The sequence below is a fragment of the Rhamphochromis longiceps genome, linkage group LG18 (genome assembly GCF_057381845.1).
Source record: "Rhamphochromis longiceps isolate RC_006_pf linkage group LG18, R_longiceps_female_GT1.1, whole genome shotgun sequence".
NCBI lineage: Eukaryota > Metazoa > Chordata > Actinopteri > Cichliformes > Cichlidae > Rhamphochromis > Rhamphochromis longiceps.
Window position 1 is genome coordinate 3,558,160 of NC_140574.1, and position 18,299 is coordinate 3,576,458.

The 18,299-nt window shown below is 42.7% G+C and overlaps 1 protein-coding gene across 2 annotated transcripts in view; it reads right to left on the reverse strand.

The window, feature by feature from the left end:
- efr3a (EFR3 homolog A (S. cerevisiae)) overlaps positions 1–18,299 on the reverse strand; it is a 108,702-nt gene that overhangs the window by 41,354 nt on the left and 49,049 nt on the right. For both annotated transcript variants that reach the window (XM_085390268.1, XM_085390271.1), the window contains exon 7: positions 12,781–12,930. In XM_085390268.1, coding sequence (XP_085246394.1) covers positions 12,781–12,930 — 150 coding nt within the window. The remainder of the gene's footprint in view (positions 1–12,780; positions 12,931–18,299) is intronic.

Sequence of the window (18,299 nt, forward strand, 5' to 3'; positions counted from 1 at the left end):
ACAGGCCCTGGAAGCTCTTAGAGATGGGGGGAAATTTGATGTAGTTCATTGAAACCATGTTGACACTCACAAAATGAGACGTGGATATAAAATTGATTTGGTTTGAGATTAAATGTGTTTGTATAGACAGCGCCTGCATTTATAAAGAATACAGGCGCTTTCTTTATAAAGACAAACCCAACAATAATAATACCTGTGTAGTTTGAGGGCCTGTAGTCTGAGATTGTCTAATGTAGTTTAAAACAATCATAAAATATTAACATTTTAAAAAGAAACTGAACTACTGAAACACAGCTACGCACTTTATTAATGCCCTGTCATTGTTCCAGTTATCATCGTTGGACCTGTTTTTGGTCCTGAACTCGTCTCATCTCAGCACGAGGTGGATGAAAATCGAATTTAAACTGGATTTTAAAGCTGTTGTTTGGGAATCAAATGATCAAAAACTAAACTTTCTGCTTATGTGATGATCCGAGTTCAGGGTTTGGGTGGGTCACGGAAGATTTTTGACATTTCAAACTGGACCGCAAAGGTCCGAAGTCTGGGATTGGCTTCGTCTGCAAGACGAATGAATCGCTTTATAAGAGGACAGGATTTTAAGACACCATGAATGAACTTTCTGAAGATTTCTATATTGAATATTTAGTAACTACGATGACTGGGGAAGGTCACGGTAATCATCTCGAACGCTGTTTGCTGCATCTGGACCTCCTTCCAAAGAGGTGTTGCAGCACTTTAATAAATGCAGAATAATCCAGCGTCGTTTCTGAGAGAACAAAGTTATTATTCACAAAGCCACAACCCGGGCCTATTTTAAGCAACAAACTCCAAATGCTTCATGTTGATGGAGGAAAGATGCTGCCAATTAGTTTCTTCTGCCGTCTTGTTGGTTGAAGTTTTCCTGCAGAGCTGCCAGGAATCCACAGTCCTGGCCGGAGACCAGGAGAGCCTCATGTTATGTGTTATATTGATAAAATAATGCAATAGTAAATAATTTCCCAAGCAATAAGCCTGGTCACAGATGGACTGTAGGCAGCCAGCTCTCAGGAGGGAAACAATGCAATTACTGACAGCCCACACGGGCGGTTCAGGGGAAATTAAATGCTTATTGCTCGTTAGAAGCAGGGAAATGAGGCAAAAATGAAAATCTCTGATGTTATAGGAGGTGGGCTGTTGTTATTTAATGAAATAGAAGAAACTTTGCTGAAGCCAGACTTTTCCTGATGATGGTAAATGGTAAATGGCCTGCATTTGTATAGCGCTTTTCTAGTCCATAGGACCCCAAAGCGCTTCACACTACATTCAGTCATCCACCCATTCACACACACATTCACACACTGGCGATAGCAAGCTACATTGTAGCCACAGCTGCCCTGGGGCGCACTGACAGAGGCGAGGCTGCCGGACAAAGGCGCCACCGGGCCCTCTGACCACCACCAGTAGGCAAACATGGGGTTAGTATCTTGCCCAAGGATATTTGGCATGCAGCTAGGATGCAGCCTGGGATCGAACCACCGACCTTCTGATTAGTGGCTGACCTGCTCTGCCACCTGAGCTACAGCCACATGATTGCTCACTTTAGGAAAAAGATTGTTAAAACATTCCAGAACAAAAAAAACGGTCAGATAGAAACTCAATTTCAAGCCTCCACGGGAAAAGAAAAGTCTGAAAGGATTTACAGCACACGTGAAAAGTTCGTGTTTGATGTCCTACAGTCTAAAAAAAAAAAAAAAAAAAAAAAAAAAAGTTTACTCGCATTATTTATTTATTTATTTATTTTTTTAAATTGTGGCGTTTCGGGGGTTAAACATGGAAATAATAAAGAGCTTCAGTCAATCCAAAAACTCAACTGGGACTAGAAAGAGAGACCACATTTCTCCCATTTTGGCTTCTCTTGGCTTTCTTCATTCAGATCTAGACTAATGAGGCCCCATCATATCTTAGAGCAGCGGGCCAGACCTTTTTTGTGCCAGACAATATTTTCACGGACCAGTTAATGTGTGGCGGATAAATACAACAAAATAAAACTATACGACCAAGACAAGAACTGTGGTATTTTGTAAATATAATAATAAACGCGAATTCACCCTGTAATTGTGTAACTTAATTAGCAGCGTCCTCCTGAAATGCACCAACAACATTGAGAGTAATGTCCTCCTGTCTTCCCACAAGCTTCTAAAAGTAGAATGGGAGGCAGAGCCTTCAGCTTTCAGGCCCCGCCTCCGTGGAAACAGCTCCCAGTTTGGGTTCAGGAGACAGAAACCTGCTTACTAAAATTAAACTTAAGACTTTGCTTTGTCAGCTGTAGATATTCTTATGCTGTGTGTTTCTTAACAGGACTTTTACTGTGAAATCAGCTGAAAAACCTGGAGTTTTCTGCAGATTTCACAATAAAAGTCCGGTTGAGAAATAAATATTTTCTGTCCACTAAAACGCTATAGGCCTTTTAATTTGAAACAGATACTGGAGTGGTTTAACAGAGCTGTACCTCCAACAGAGTGGGGGCCAAACAAAAATATTAAAATAGACCAATAATCATTTTCTTACTCCTACTGTTCTACTATTGTACCAAACAGTAGGAGTAAGAAAAAGACAGCAGGTGAGGCAAATCAGGGTCTATGAGATGAGACACAGAGTTTATGTGAATGATGCAAAAATGTTCCTTAATCCTGGTTTACTTTTCATTTCTGAGCTTATGTTTAATGTGCAAACCAGCAGCTACTGCAAGCTTTTGATGTTTGCAGGTTACTCAATGCAGCAGATGAATCTGTGAAGCAACCAGCACATCGTTAAGATCAATGTGTTTGTCTTTACTGGATTTCAGCTGGGTTAGCTAAATGTGAATATTCTAAGGAAAGCCTCCTTGATGCACTGACCACTCCTCTCTTCACTCCCTGTCCTCTTAACCCTCAGCGGTCGCTTCCTGAACTGAATGTTAAGGAAGTTTAAGAAAGTTTTCAAGTTACATGTCAAAATGACAAAGTTATGACCGTCTAACACTTTTATCAGGAAAAAAGTTCTGGTTCCATTCGTACGTTGTGTTCAGATCCACAGTTGTCAGTAACTGTGAAATGCCAGAATGGATGTATTTATAGACTACACAATCCTGTACTGTTGAAGCCTCTGTTGTGTGCGTGCATTTAATCAAGAAGTGTGCTCTAAAGAAACGACGGTGGTGTGATTACAAAGATTAAGGCAGTTAAGACAAGTTAGAGGTCAAAGTCGTTTCCAAGGTGGCAGAGAGAGTGTGTTTGCGTGTTTGTATGTAGGTGTGTGTGCTGATGAGCAACACAGGCAGGCAGTTAATCGTGACGCAGGAGGAGGCTTTGTTCGCCTTCCTCTCTGGTTTCTGCACGCCGGGCACGTCCGCCTTCCCCAAGACGCAATTAAGAGTATCCAACGCCCTTGACCGCTGCTTCCCAGCAGCCTCCAGAGGTTCGATTAGAAAGCCGACAACATGCTGCCGAGCCCGAGTTCGGAGACAAAATTATCAGAAGAAAGAAAAAAAACCAAACAAACAAGCACAACAGCGATTCCCTCAGAGGCGAGAATCAAACTGTGTTTCAGTGGTGAGCTCTGAGTCACACTATTAAACCGACAAACCCCAAACCTGCAGAAAGACATTTAGTTTGACAGGATGCTGCTGGACCGCAGTGATGCTGAGCTGCTCCAAGGAGGGAGGTCAGCATCCGAATGGGCAGAAAAGTGCAGAACAAATGTTCACCTGCCACTGGAAGATGTTTCAATCCATGGAGAAACAAGTCTGAACTCCCCAGGGAGAGATTTTTGATGAGTCCAGGCAGCCTTTTCCTCCACTTGACCTCCCAGATTTTGTGAAACAGGCAGACCGACGAGAGAAGCTGAAGAAAACTGGTTTATCGGAAAAAATAAAATGCACATCACATGTTTCCAGCTAAGCTATGCATCCTGTGATTGCATGGAGCTGCGTGTGATTGCATTCGCATGAACAAAGCAACACGATAAGGTGCCTGATTACAGATGACTAATGATTACCCTGCAGGGAGGTGATACTATCCTCAGCGGACCACCCGCTCTTCGTTTCTCCAGCTCTTTTTAGCTAAACTGTCACCAGTAAACTCCTCAAATAACTGCTAACTGCCTTGTGAGAGAAGCTTCCTTCTACTCGATGCTGAACCGTCAGTTTGTACAGACGAACGTTAGCATTTTACTTATTCTTCGAAGTTTGGGGAAGCTTCATAGGGCATTACAGGCCTTTAGAAGGTATACAAGACCTGCCAAGAGATCAAGTCGAAACAATAAAAGCTCCAAGAGAAAAAAAGAGATTTGACTGAACAGCTTCTAAAACTAAATGTGTCGCATTCCTACATCTCTGCAGACGTGTGCCTCATATTTATGCGGGTATTGGTTACACATGGATTTTAACACCCGCCCAGAAAAGGGTCGGGTTTTACTGAGATTTATCTTCCAGCCATGGAAGATGGATTGGCAAGAATTCTGCTTTTCCTGTCAAAGGTTCATTGAGAAGATACTGCAGATACTGGATCAACTATTTTAGCAGTGGGGGGAATAAGTGAGTGAGACCATGTCAGAGTCATAGAAAAATAACAGTTTGGATTTGAAGGCCAGCTCATCTTCTCGATCGCTTGGCGTTAGGTCAAAGCTGTGTGAGGCCTTTTTCTAGACTTGATATTGCGATAATATTAAACGTGTATTGTTGTACAGTTTTTGATTGGGTCATGCAAACAGTGACATTGAAACACATGACTGCTGTTAGCCTCATGTTCACTTTCTGCGCCACCATCATCTTCTTCAGCACAAATATCAGCACAGCTACAGCGTTCAACTGTTTCTCACCACGTAAATGTTGAAGAAGAGCATGATGGGAAATCCCCACTGTTTACAAACCCTCACAGTCCGTAGCTAAAAACCTTTAGTTGGATCCACAAGTTTGTGCACGAGGACATTTTTTGTAGTTTTGTGTCCGATTTAAAATCCTCTGTGGTGAAGTTCAGAGTTTCAATTCAAGGTATTAAATAAAATTCCCCATTTTTAGTAATACCCAAATAATTCCCAACCTGGCTTCTGACACAGATGTGAGGATGCACCAGACTTCAGTGTTTTATAAGACTTTCAGAGTCTTCTAGTGGACGGAAGCTACAAGACGAAGGCTCGTCAGTTGGTCTAGAGCCTGACATGAATATTCCCTCAGCAGTGATGTGTAATTACAGCAGCTAAGAACAGTTACATCAGGAAGGGGGACAACATTAACCAAAATTCAAAGATGAAGCCTGCTCCAGTAAGATGCTGACACCTTAGCTTTAAGTATCTGCTGATGCTAAGTATCCACTGGGAATAGGACAGATCACGAGTTTTCTCTCTAACATCGCAGGGTTTTTACTTCACGATATAAAAGTGCATCGAACTGTTGCTGTGAAACGGTGCTATATGAATAAAACTCCGCTGCATGTAATCCAAGTAAAACGGCTCAGAGATTAAAAAACTCAGAGATTTAAATTCTTCCAAACTTTAAATGGTAAATGGCCTGCATTTGTATAGCGCTTTTCTAGTCCATAGGACCCCAAAGCGCTTTACACTACATTCAGTCATTCACCCATTCACACACACATTCACACACTGGTGATGGCAGCTACATTGTAGCCACAGCTGCCCTGGGGCGCACTGACAGAGGCGAGGCTGCCGGACACTGGCGCCACTGGGCCCTCTGACCACCACCAGTAGGCAAACACGGGGTTAGTATCTTGCCCAAGGATATTTGGCATGCAGCCAGGATGCAGCCTGGGATCGAACCACCGACCTTCTGATTAGTGGCTGACCTGCTCTGCCACCTGAGCTACAGCCACCCCAACTTTACCAAACTTTACCAAACTGACTCCTCTGCATATGGTCAAGTAAAAAAAAAAAACTGTGCTAGTTTATTTATGATTTTAATTTTATTATTTATTTATTTGTTAGCTTGAATTAATTAAAACTGATTTAAAAAAACAGGTTAAAAAGCATTTTTATCACTATAGTGATGTTTCTTTGGAGAAAGGTAAAACCTCTTTAGGCAGTGCTATTCTTTCCTGTATGTCAGGAAAAATGTAACGTGACTCGAGTGTGGCTGGAGTTCATGATTTCATAACTTTAGACTCGCGGTTCAGTCAATCTACGCCAAAAAGGACAGATTAAAGGCAAGAGTCAGACTTAAATATTTAACTACGTGTCCTTCATGTTTAACCTCACACATCCTACCTCGCCTCCTTCAAAGAGCACACTTCCAGCCTCAGATCCGGCTCGGGGTTTCTGCTCATTAAGTCGCAGAAACGACTCGAACGCTGCCATTACTGCAGAGATGTTTCCCCCCCAGGACAGCGGGGAAGGAAGATATGCAGAACAATTATCCCAGGAAAATGGGAAGGTGCATTTCCATTTAAATGGTGAAGATAAGATTTGGTGATTGGACTGTTAGGAGCAGGAAATAAACACGAGATTAAACACGAGAAACAAAGAGTGCATGACAGTTAAATAGAGAGACCCGTGTTTCACGGTGGTCCAGCAAAGCTCGTTCCTTCAACAGAAGACGTTCATCTCAAGATCAGCATAATTAATTAAAGCTAAACTTTAAAATCTTAAAAGCGTAACATGCTCACTGGTGGTCAAAGGAGCTTGCAAAGAAAAGCGTCTGGACTTCTTTAAGTTACTTGAAGACGTTTCACCTCTCATCCGAGAAGCTTCTTCAATTCTAGGGTCAAATGGTGGAGAGTCCCAGATATAAACCTAGTGGGAGTTTCCCCCCACAGAGGGACAAAAGGACCCCCTGATGATCCTCTAATCGCCTGAGCCAAGGTGTGAAACTGGGTGTGGGTCCCAATCAGCCAGAGTTTCGGGTGAGTTCATTGTGAAACCTGGCCCCACCTTATCATGCGAATTCCTGAGATCAGATGGCCCAGGATGTGAGTGGGCGTTAAGGCGTCTGGGAAGGGATCTCAGACTACGATGACCTGGATGACTGAGAACCTTCGCAGACGTGTTCACTGGCGATTTCCTGTTTTTCAAACCATTCCCTGTAAACTTTAGAGGTTGTTGTGAGGAAAGTCCCAGCAGATCATCAGGTACTGAAACAGTCAGACAAACGTCCGTGCCATGTTCAAAGTCACTTAAATCTTCTTTCTTCTTCATTCTGATCCTCAATTTTGGTTAGATACGTGTTCACATGCAGTTGAACTTGAATGACCCCTGGGTATCCTGCTTTAAATGCTTGGAAGTAACCTCCCACCACACCTGTGGGTGACAGGAACACCAACCTGTCCGAACAGCCACAGCGCTCTCATTCCTCCACATGTGTTGGAAGGGAGGGAGCGAGCTTCTTGTGGGGCTTTAGGTAGGAAAAGAAAAAACAGGCGAGAGAAGGAGGAAAAAAAAAAAAAAAAAGAGTCAAAGGGAGGCAAAAAGCAGGTCCAAAAATAGCATTTTGTTCACATGGAAACCACACAAATGAGAAAGGAGAGGTTTCTACAGAACAGAGCTCAGGTGGTGAAATCAGGAGAGAAGGTGATAAAAATGAGAGGCTGAGGAGGAAAAGCGAGGAGAGTAAAGAGATACCATCATCTGCTTAATTTAACTACTTCAGTTCTGGGTTAATTTTCTTATTAAATATGTGACAGAAAATGTCTGCAAATGATCAAAGCACTAGTTCAAAACAAGAAAAGATATTTGACGCACTATTATTGTACATTTCAGACATCTTTTCTTTTTTAAATCAATAACTGTCTCAAAGACAGAGGAGAAGATTGGTAAGGAATTCGAACGAGACAAAGACACCAGAATTAAGCTTTGTGCTCGGTCATGTTGATCTTTGCAGTGCAGGCACAGCATCACTCCCAGCCCGGGGATGAGGAGCAGAACTAAGCTCCTCAGCACGACATCGGGATTTCCTCCTTCACCTGGATACAAGCCTGGATTTGTGGGCTGAGTGAATAAAATGAGGTTTGAGGTGTGTGGGAGGCGGTAATTCCTCCGCTCGAGTTCAGGTGAAGGTTTGTATTCCGTCGGCCAACCTGATGATCCTGAGTGATTTACGGCAGATCCAACAGCAGGATTTACTTTGGATTCTGACTCTCCACGTGCTGCGGGCAGAATTAAAGACGTCAAAGGTCCAAAGAAGAGCGAGAAACACAGAAAACCAGCAGAGTTTGTTAGAAAGCAGGAAGAAGAAAACGCACCAACCAAGTAAACACAAGCCAAGATCCTTCGGTTGCTCAGCGTGACCAGCGGTCATATTTTGGGTTGGTATTACAACGTTAATCTTATCATGTCCAAGTTCCTGTCAAACTGAATAAATCCTCTTGTTCTGAATGAGGTGTGTTCCTATTAAAAGGGAGTTCTTCCTCCCCGAAGTTGCCACGTGCTTCTTCACGGGGATCATTTGATCGTTGGGGTTCTCTACTCTAAAGTACTGAGAACAGCATGAACTGGGAGCTCTGGGTCTTGTTAGCCCTTTCTTTGTCACACTGGTTCATGCGTGGTGGAAAAAACTCTCAGGCCTGATTTAGACTTCTGCGCTGAATCTCTGTAGAGCGATGATGTAACCTACGTAAGCGGTCGATGTCGTTGTCAGCACTCATGCTTGTGCGTTCACTCCCAGCTCATGGCCGGACGGGACCTTTCCAGTACATGAAGGCTCTTCGATAGAGTCCAGCCGGAGTCCTGCAACTAGGACTGCGCCATAACACACCATCCATATTAACCCTGGGTATATTTTTGCATGATTTACAAAACCATTATTAAATGAATAAACGATGCAATGATGTCATGCTGATATAATTTTAAGGTTATATTGCCCACGCCTACCTTCAACATATGAAACCGAGTAATTACAGTTTTCACACATCACTGAAGGCCGAAATCTAACGCAATCTGAGATCCAACACAAATTGTGCTGCACGCCCCCATCCGACACTCATGAGGCCCCAGAAGATGACGACAGCGTATCGTTTGCATTACAACATGATGAGAAGGCTTCCTTTCCCACTAAATACCAAATCAAATTACGCCTCTAATGACGATGATCTATAAAACCTGCACACACACCTCATCAGCTAACCGTTTCTGCAAAAGCAAAACCGCTTCCCAAACTCCTCGTGTGAGGGTTCAGAGTCGCTACTCTTCCACGTTTACCCAACAATACATTGAGGAGGAGAGCAGGAATGAAAGACTGTGAAAGCAATAAATCTTGCTCTGTCCCAGGACTCTGCTCGGATACGATAAGAGAAATGTTTAGGAAGGAATAAAAGCTGGAGGGAAAATGGAGTTATGAGGTGACACGCAGGCACAGATTTGTTTCCTTTCATAAAAACCTGCCCTCGCTGCTCCATTTACTAACTCAAGTATTTTTTCTCTGCCTGTCACTTTGTAACGAAGGACACGTCTTTTTTTATTCCGTCTTTGGATTCTTCAGCTGATTAATGAGCTTCAGGTGAATTTTTGGCACAAATACACCTGAGAGCTGGTAACTGGTTTTAATGTCGCTGGTTATAATTAAAAGCACGGTCAGGATTTTGACCTTTCATCTTCATGTGCACGCCACAAAAGACAGTTCTGCCAAAAATGTTCGATTATAGGTGGTGAATTGTACAAAAACTGATCTGGAACTCAACAATAGACCGACTGAGGTCATAAATCATGTTTTCAGCTTCTCTACACTGTCTTTCTTAATGCTGCATGATTGGTGGTTTTGTGTCTCCTGCTGAAATTACACCTGAAAGTCACACACAGTCGAGTCTTTTTTCAAACACCTACTCTGAAAATTATCAGCCACCAGGGGCGCTGTGGAGTCTATCGAGTGTGGATGTAATATCGGCATGAAAATATAATTAATAATTAGACCTCTGTGCACTGAATCACACTTGTTATTAATCTCTGTCTCTCTTCCACAGCATGTCTGTATCCTGTCTTCCTTCTCTCTCCTCAACCGGTCGCAGCAGATGGCCCCGCCCCTCCCTGATTCTTCCTGTTAGAAGGGAGTTTTTCCTTTCCACAGTCGCCTGCTTGCTCACAGGGGGTTTGTTGGGTTTTTCTCTGCATGTATTATTGTAGGCTCTACCTTACAGTATAAAGCACCTTGAGGCAACTGTTGTTGTGATTTGGCGCTGTGTAAATAAAACTGAATTGAATTAATCATCAACTAACTTTATTCAACAGGTCCAACATTACTGGGAAACACAGACCTTGCAACAGCTGTGAGGTTTCTGTGCTGCTGTGACGTTGACTCTGTGTGGGTGTGGCCTACCAGAGCGCTCCTTTGTTTCCGGGGTGTGTGTCGTGCTCCTGCTCTGTGGAGAGGAGGGTGGGGTTTTTGGTGATTTAGTTTTTTATTTATTTTTTATTTAGTCTTTTGTTTGGTGAACATTTTCTGGGTTTTGTTATATTTCCTTTATTTTGACAGTTTTTTTGTCAGTTTTTTTCAGTTAAATTATTAATAACAGAAAAAACTTTACTTTTACAGAGACGTGCTTTAACCTGGAGACAGACTCATTTGATTAAAGATAAGTCCGACTAGAGTTTCTTTGAAAGCTTCATTAACACCAACAAGGCAGATGTTGACAGATGATGACACCTGTTAACTTGGACTACAAACAGCAGCAATAACAATGTGACACTAAGGATCAGTTCTGCAGCCGTGAGACAAATACTTTGAGTCTAGTTAATCCAATCTGAGAGAAGATCATTTAATATTTTAGCTGTTTTTATTTTATTTTATGATTAAATTCTCTGTATCGCGGACAGAACAATGAGCTGTGTTAAACTGCTATGAAGCATAAATATTAACACTCAGTGTGAAAGCGGCAGAATCTTAAATATCACAGAACCAAAAATTATCAACTGATTATTGAATCTGGAGTCTGTGAATCTCTGTTGCTTGTATCAGCTCCAGAGTCACACGATAATTTTCTACAGGAGTCTCTAATGCTGCAAACAGGAGAGCCTGAATTAGCTCCTCCCACTTTGCAGATGAAAAACAGCTGTATCGTCAGTTTTCTTAGAGAAACAAAAATTGTGGCGTAAACCAGTTTGTCCCTCCGATTCAATATGAGCCTCTCTAAACTCTAAAGAAAGCAGGAAGCATAGTGTCAGATACAGCTCGTGTAAAAAACGGTGACGCTGCCGCTTTAATCCTGACATGGCTACGACATGCTTCATGTGTTGGCCGGGTTTGATGGAGTCTGTGTTGTCGAATGTTGTCGTCCAGCTGTTTCTCAGAGTGGATTTGACAGCTTAAAATCATCCCGAGGATCACAGCAGACAGCAGCAGGATGTGAACAGAGGATGAGGTGGATCAACACCTCAAGCACACATGTACGAGGAAAAGATGGCGACTGAATGATAAGCAACCAGACCTATCAGAAATCCTGTGGATTAGTCTAGAGCTGAAGTCTAACACTAGAAAAGCGCTATATAAGAATCAGTCCATTTACCATTTAACACCACTTTTAGTCCAGTTTAAAGCTAATGACTTGTCTGCAGGGTCATGGGCAGCATCCTCATCAGAGATACACAGGCCTCCTTCTTCCCAGCTCACCCGTGGGGGCACGTGGGCATTCCCAGTCGAGAGAGCCAAGTAAGCAAACTTGATTTCTACAGAACGTTTAAAACCAAAGTGCGCTACACTAAAACAGAATAAACCTGTTCCTAAAAAACTGACGGTACACACCTTCACAGAAATCAGCCGCTTCCAAACGCTTAGATTTGGAAACAGTCGCTGAGGTTGTTCGTCTGAGGTTGTTTAGGTCATTCCAGAGAGGCGGGGCAACAGCAAAGATGATGACGACTGACGGACATTCAGACCTTAATGATATTGAGGGAATATGTGGACACGCCGTATCTACCACACATGCAGGTGAGAGACCGGCTTTAAACACAAACGGCGCCGCTTTAAACTGGATTCTGTAACAGTGCAAGGCTGCAAACACAGGAGTGAAGTCGTCCAGTTTAGATGTAATTAAGGAATGCATCATCCTTTCCAGATGAGAAGGTTTTTGTTAGATTGGCGACTGCTGAGCTGGAACAAACTGCTCCTGATCACTGCATTTATTTGTCTGCAAGCTTGTGCCAAAGTTTTGAACCTGTGCTTTATTCAAAGCAGTAAAAAAGCCCTGATTATCCTTCAACCTCTCAGTTAACAGTGGACAGCCTAACTGGGTCTAACCCAGGGCCTCCTCCTGGAACACCCACCCAGGAGGTGGATGCCCGAACCACCTCATCTTGCTTCTTCCACTGCAGGAGTGTCGGCTCTATTGCGAGTCCTTCCCAAACGTCTCACCCTATCATTAAGAGAGAGCCCTGCAGCTATGACGCACTGCGCCTTCAAACCTCTGAGGCCTCAATCATTCCCCATGATTTGCAGATCCTGTCTGATTGGAGACTTTTTGGTGAAGGTGACAGCTGAATTGTGGGATATGAGAGCTGGCCGCACAACAATAACACTCATTCCCGCGTGTGCAGAAAAGTTTGATGCTGCAGGAAAACTAGTTTACTTTGCTGATTGCCTGGAGAGAAAAGCAGCAGCTCAGCATGTATAATTGATTGGCAGTTTTTGTGCATTACTGTGTGGCCCATTAAAAAAAGGTCACCTCTGAAAGAGAACAGCTCTCACTTCAGAAAATCAAACATTTGCCTGAGAGACTGCCATCGCTCCAGTTCCATATTCAGGGCAGAGAATAATGAGTCATGGGAAAACAACGCACGGCAGGGAGATTTCGGTTTGAGGCGAGCGCGTGGCAGCTTTGGCGTGTGTCGTACCTGTCCAGGTCTTCACTGTCCTGCATGTTGAACAGCATGGATGGGATCAGTTTGTCCATGTGCTGCGGCTCCCAGATGATGGCCTGCAGCTCGTCGTTCACCGTCTTCCTCACCACGCCCTGCAGACCTTTGATCCCGGCCACACGGATCCTGACGGCAGAGATTAGAGAGACTCAGAGGAAGAACAAGGCACACATCCAGCTGTGGACAGAAGTTTACATCACTCATCACAGGCATGAATGTCATGGTCATTTTGGGATTTTAACAGCACAAACCATTAAAGACTATGAAAACAAATCTGGGTGCACAACTTAATTCATTTTCTCGAACCCACACAGGGTCAAATATATACACAGCTTTTTATAAGTGGTACTGAAATTATATCTTTTAACTTGAAAAGGCCAAGGCCTATTAGCTTCCCGTTAGTGTTCATGATCGACTACAGGTGCTAGTTTCTCAAGATTCGACAGCACTCACTGGACTGACCAACACTGTGAACAACGGGAAAATCTGAGGAACTCCTTGTAGATTTACACAGACTGGGAGGGTCTCTGGGAGATATTTCTGAATAACTGAGGATTAAAAGGCCATCCATTTAAATGACCGCACATAAATATTCACATATGTCACCACTTTGGGTCTGCTTCCAGATGTGGGCAAACTGTCACCCTCAGGCGAGAGGAATTTGGTTAGGATGTTCAGGAACAACCCAGGAACTAAAAAGGCTTAAGGCTAACGTAACCTGGAAACTGCTGGAACACCAGCATCAGTGTCCCCAGTGAAGTCAGTTTTACCTGGTCATGGACAAACAGCTACCAGACAACATCACGGTGCTTTTAATCTGAAAACGTCTCTCAAATAACTCACTACTAAAGACTAACCTTCCAAGTTCTTCCCTCAAATTCCAAATCTTATCTCACTTCAGAGGAAAAACATCCAAACCTTTGATTTAATCTAATTTTCCGCCTGAGAAGAGGTTCAGCAGCCTGCACAGCAGAAATGTTCAGGAGCAAAGTGAGGCCGACTTCACCTTTTACTATTTCGTTTTTGGACACGGATAACTCCATGAGCAATAACACAAAGAACAGCACTGATGACCTCGCCTGAGAGCTAATCTAATCACTGCCACAGAAATCCTATTTGGGAATTCCTCTCCACCTACAGCCGACACTGCTGAGTGGAATAATAAAACACTGAGGAAAAAAAAAAGAAGCAGCGTCAGAAATCAAACCGTTTATAGCTCAGCGGTGGCGGCGAGGTATAGAGCGCACTCAAAAACAATCCCAGCATCCCCTGGCTCTCACCGCACCACCCACCCTCAACCAACCTGCAGCACGCACACACCCTCATACATACAAATGGAGATAAAAGAGGCTTTTTATGCACGAATACGTGCAGACACCTCGTCGCTGCTGCAGTGAGATTTCAGAAACTCTGGAGGAGGGAAGTTATCTTCACAGTGAATGAGACAGAAGTCTCCAGGTATTGTTTTAATGCAGAGGGCGAGCGCCCCGGCGGGGAAAGCATCTTCTAACGTGCTGTGTGGTGTCACAACCTCACCGCCGCTGCCAAACCAGTTATTTTTTACCCTACTTACAATAAAGATCGCAAGCAGACAGTTTCTCAGTTTCACAGTAAAAATGCGAGTGCCTGACGTCTGCCTCTTTTTAAAATGTAAATCTCTGCGTCGTGTTCATGAATGAGGCGAGGACACAGCGGGACACTGATGGAGAGAGTAATGTGGATGTTTTACCTTCTATTGTGGTAAAGTCTAGGGCTGTGATTCTAGCTAGGGGTGTGAGAGGTCCCGGGTTCAAATCCCGGACAAGCCCCCAATTCATGGTATGACATTCCTATCCTCACCAATGAACAATGAGCTCTGTGTAGTGAGATCGAACATACAAGTGATGGAAAAGGACTTCCTCACAAGGGTGCCTGCGCTCTCCCTTAAAGACGGGGCTGAGGAGCTCTGTCATTCAGGAAGAACTCAGAGTAGAGCTCCTGAGACTGAGCATCTAACCAGGACGCCTCCTGGACACCTCGTAGCTGAGGTGTTTCAGGCATTTCCAATGCTGGGCATCTCAGGCAAGACTGCTGCCCACATGACCTGGACCCGGATAGCGTCTGAAAACGGATGTAATCCTTCCCTCAACCTGAAACTAAGAAATTAGCTTCGTTTCTTAGGTTGGTGGAGTCGAGTTCTTTCATGGTTTAATCAGAAATGTTTTTCTTTTTGTTTGCGTTTATTGTATTTATATTCTTTTATGTTTTGTGGTCCATCAAAGTCTTTACACCTTGCTAGTTTGGAAGGTGTCGGCCTGAATCTGCACTGCAGTATTTTTATTAGAGTCATTGGAAAGAGTGCAGCTTTAAGTTTTTGCATTAGCTACATCGTAAGCTTACGTAAGCCTTACTTGTCAGATCCCCTTTTCAAAGGCACAAAAAGACTCAGCTTGAGGCTTCACAGCGAGACGTCGTAAAACACAGAGCAACATCACGTGGACTACATCTGTCTTTTATATACAGTCTGTGGATCGGCGTTGACTTTTTTCTCCCTACTTGCAGCTCCTGCTTGTTTCTTTTAAGACTTTATATTTCTGAACTGCACGCGGCTTGCTCGACTGTTTATTATTCTCCTCAGCTCCAAATCCTGTGGGCTTGCAACATTATATATTCTTCTCTCGTCTCGAAAGACTGCTGACTGTGAGTGATTACTCTCAACCAGCCATTTTCCTCTCGGTGCTGCATCTTTGTTTCAACAAATCATCACCTAATAAAACTGCTAATGTTTCCTACATAACACCTTCACCAGCAAATAACTGAGGGAGCTTTAGGTGTCGAGATATAATCTGAGGAATAAACTGTCAGACTACCACCTGTCAGGTTCAAGCAAAGTTATTTTTGTTGTTTTTAGTGATGCTGCCATAAAATATTACTCATTTAAAGGCCTCATAAACATCCCTGTGATTTCTGCTTTATTACACAATAAAAACGTTTCTGAAAGATAAAAGAATATTAAATCCACGTTAAAGATTAAAGACGGCTAAAAGCCAAACGGGACAAATCAGTATCCTGCTGTATTCTCTCATTACTGTGAGTGAAGTTGTTGCTGTGGAGGGAAGAATGAGCTCCTGATGCTGGAAGCAATGCAGGCAGGTACGCTCCTTTCTCTGTAGCCTCATTTATGCAGAGCCTTCCCAACACATCATTCCATCATCATCATTTCAGATCCTTATATTTCAACCTGGCCGGTGGAGCAATGCTTTCCTGTGGTGGTGTTACCAAGCCCCGCCCTCTCAGAAGAAGGCCCGAAAATCTAAATCAGTCAGACGTATTTCTAATTCTTTATTCACTGGATTCTAGTGGGGGTGAGGGCGGCCCTGGTGGGGATTTTATTTCCGCCCCTCTTTTGGCTGAAGCATGTTTCCTCGCTGGCTTGAAAGAGGTCGTTCATGAAATTTTCAGCGGTGGAGGAGCACCATGACATGTCTTCATAATACTCCAAAATGATGTTGCGGCATGAAGCCCAGATTTTAGAAGTAAAGCTCGCTGCTTCCAGATTTTAATTTGGTCCAAAAAAGCAGCTTCGAGTGAATCGGCCTGAACACAAAAAGGAAACCAATCACTAACTCAGACTGCTCCAGGGGAGTAAAATTATAACTTTGATTGAGAATCAATGGTTATATTTTAAATTTAGGATTATTCAGCCTCTCCTGAGTGCAACAAACAACAGTTGAGTTGTGGAGTAGTGCTGGGCGATATGGAAAAAATATTTATCACGATATGAATTATTTTATATCACAATATACCACCTGACCTGTGGTCATCTAGAAAGTACGCAGTCTGTAAACAGCAAGTGCCGAGGGTGCAGTCTTTGTTTTGAGTTACCGTAAAGCATGTCGCAAATCTGGGTGCACGTACAGCAGCACCAGCTAGCAAACCACAAGACGGAGTTTCTTTGCGAAAAATATCATTTTTTTATACTTTATTTTCTCTTGCATAAAGTTAAGAGCATGTATAGTGAGAAGACAACACTAATATATTTGCCACAGGCTATTTAACCCTTTATTAAGACCTACCATAGAACCAAGTCCGCTAGAGCTTATCTTTATGTTTTTACATGCTGTAGTGCCATTTGTGGGAGCATTTCAAGTTTCCATATATCAATACAACTGTTATAGCCCAAATTTTAATATATGTATGCATTAAGTCCATAGTAACTACATAAATTGCAAACAATTGTAGTGCAATAAACTACAAAAAAATTGAAAAACATTTTGGGTTTTTTACATATATTTCTAGTAAGAAAAATTTAAGAGGTTTATCCGTCAAAACTGTAAAAAAGGTTGCACAAAATAATTTCCAACCACGAGAAATTTATTTTGAGTGTCTTCATAGTTTTATTTTTGAGATACACTAATTTTTATATACTACAGGAAAAATGAAAATATTATAATGCATCAAAACAAACCATTTCCAAGTCAAACATGACTTTAAAAAAAACAAAAAATACAACATAGGCTTATAAGGCCCTTTCGCGAAAATGACGTCACTTCCGGTTTCGGGCAGGTAATGGCGGACATGCGATAGTTCACGCTAGCGTATATGCCAACGTAGGAAGTGTTATTGAACATCGGCAAAGTGTGTTTCTGGAATATTATCTTTTTGTTGCTTTAAGTGCTTCTTGCACTTCTTGCAATTTTTGCAAAGCTATATGTGGAAGGAAACCGTGACCTAGGGAAAGCTAATGGCATTAGATGTAAGTACAACTCCAATGGTTTCACATGCATAAAAAAAATATTGCGCTAGCTTACGTGGTTCCAGTTCTACGGGGATTTAAAAACAGTTAGGTAAAACGGAGTGCGCCTGCTCCGACCGGTTGTAAAGGGTTAATTATATATTTTATGTAATAATTTATAAAGTTAGGTTAGAAACGATAGAAGACAAATGGCACGATAGACACTTTTCTATCGTCCACACGATATATATCGTCATATCGCCCAGCACTATTGTGGAAGTCTTTAAAATGTGATGTGAGAATAAAGAGAAAGAACGTGACATAATGAATGTGTTTGTTCTTCTTGGTATAAACAGCAGCCTTACTCGAGTCCTCTGGTCGTCTTTTTCGACAAGTTCTTATAATAATATCTGGTTAAACATAAATCTGGGTCATTAACATTTCCTGATGACTTGGAGTAACCAGGAGAAACCTCCAGGGTTGAAAAATGAAGTCACGGGAAGCAAAAAACTGCAATTCCTCAAACCTTTGGGCTCCATTAGAGCTTAAAACATGAACACACACACCATGCATGGTGAAAACAAGGAATTTTATATCACATTTGTTATAGTTGTAGTAGTTAAACCATTTTTTCTAATGCATGCATGTTTTTGAAGAACAACTGGAGGCCCAAAATTGAACCCTGTGGGACTCCACGAACAATGCTGTGAAGGGAAGATGAAATAAATCTAAAAGCTGATGGCAGAGGGTCAGAAAAGTTAAACCAGCCCATTATCACTGT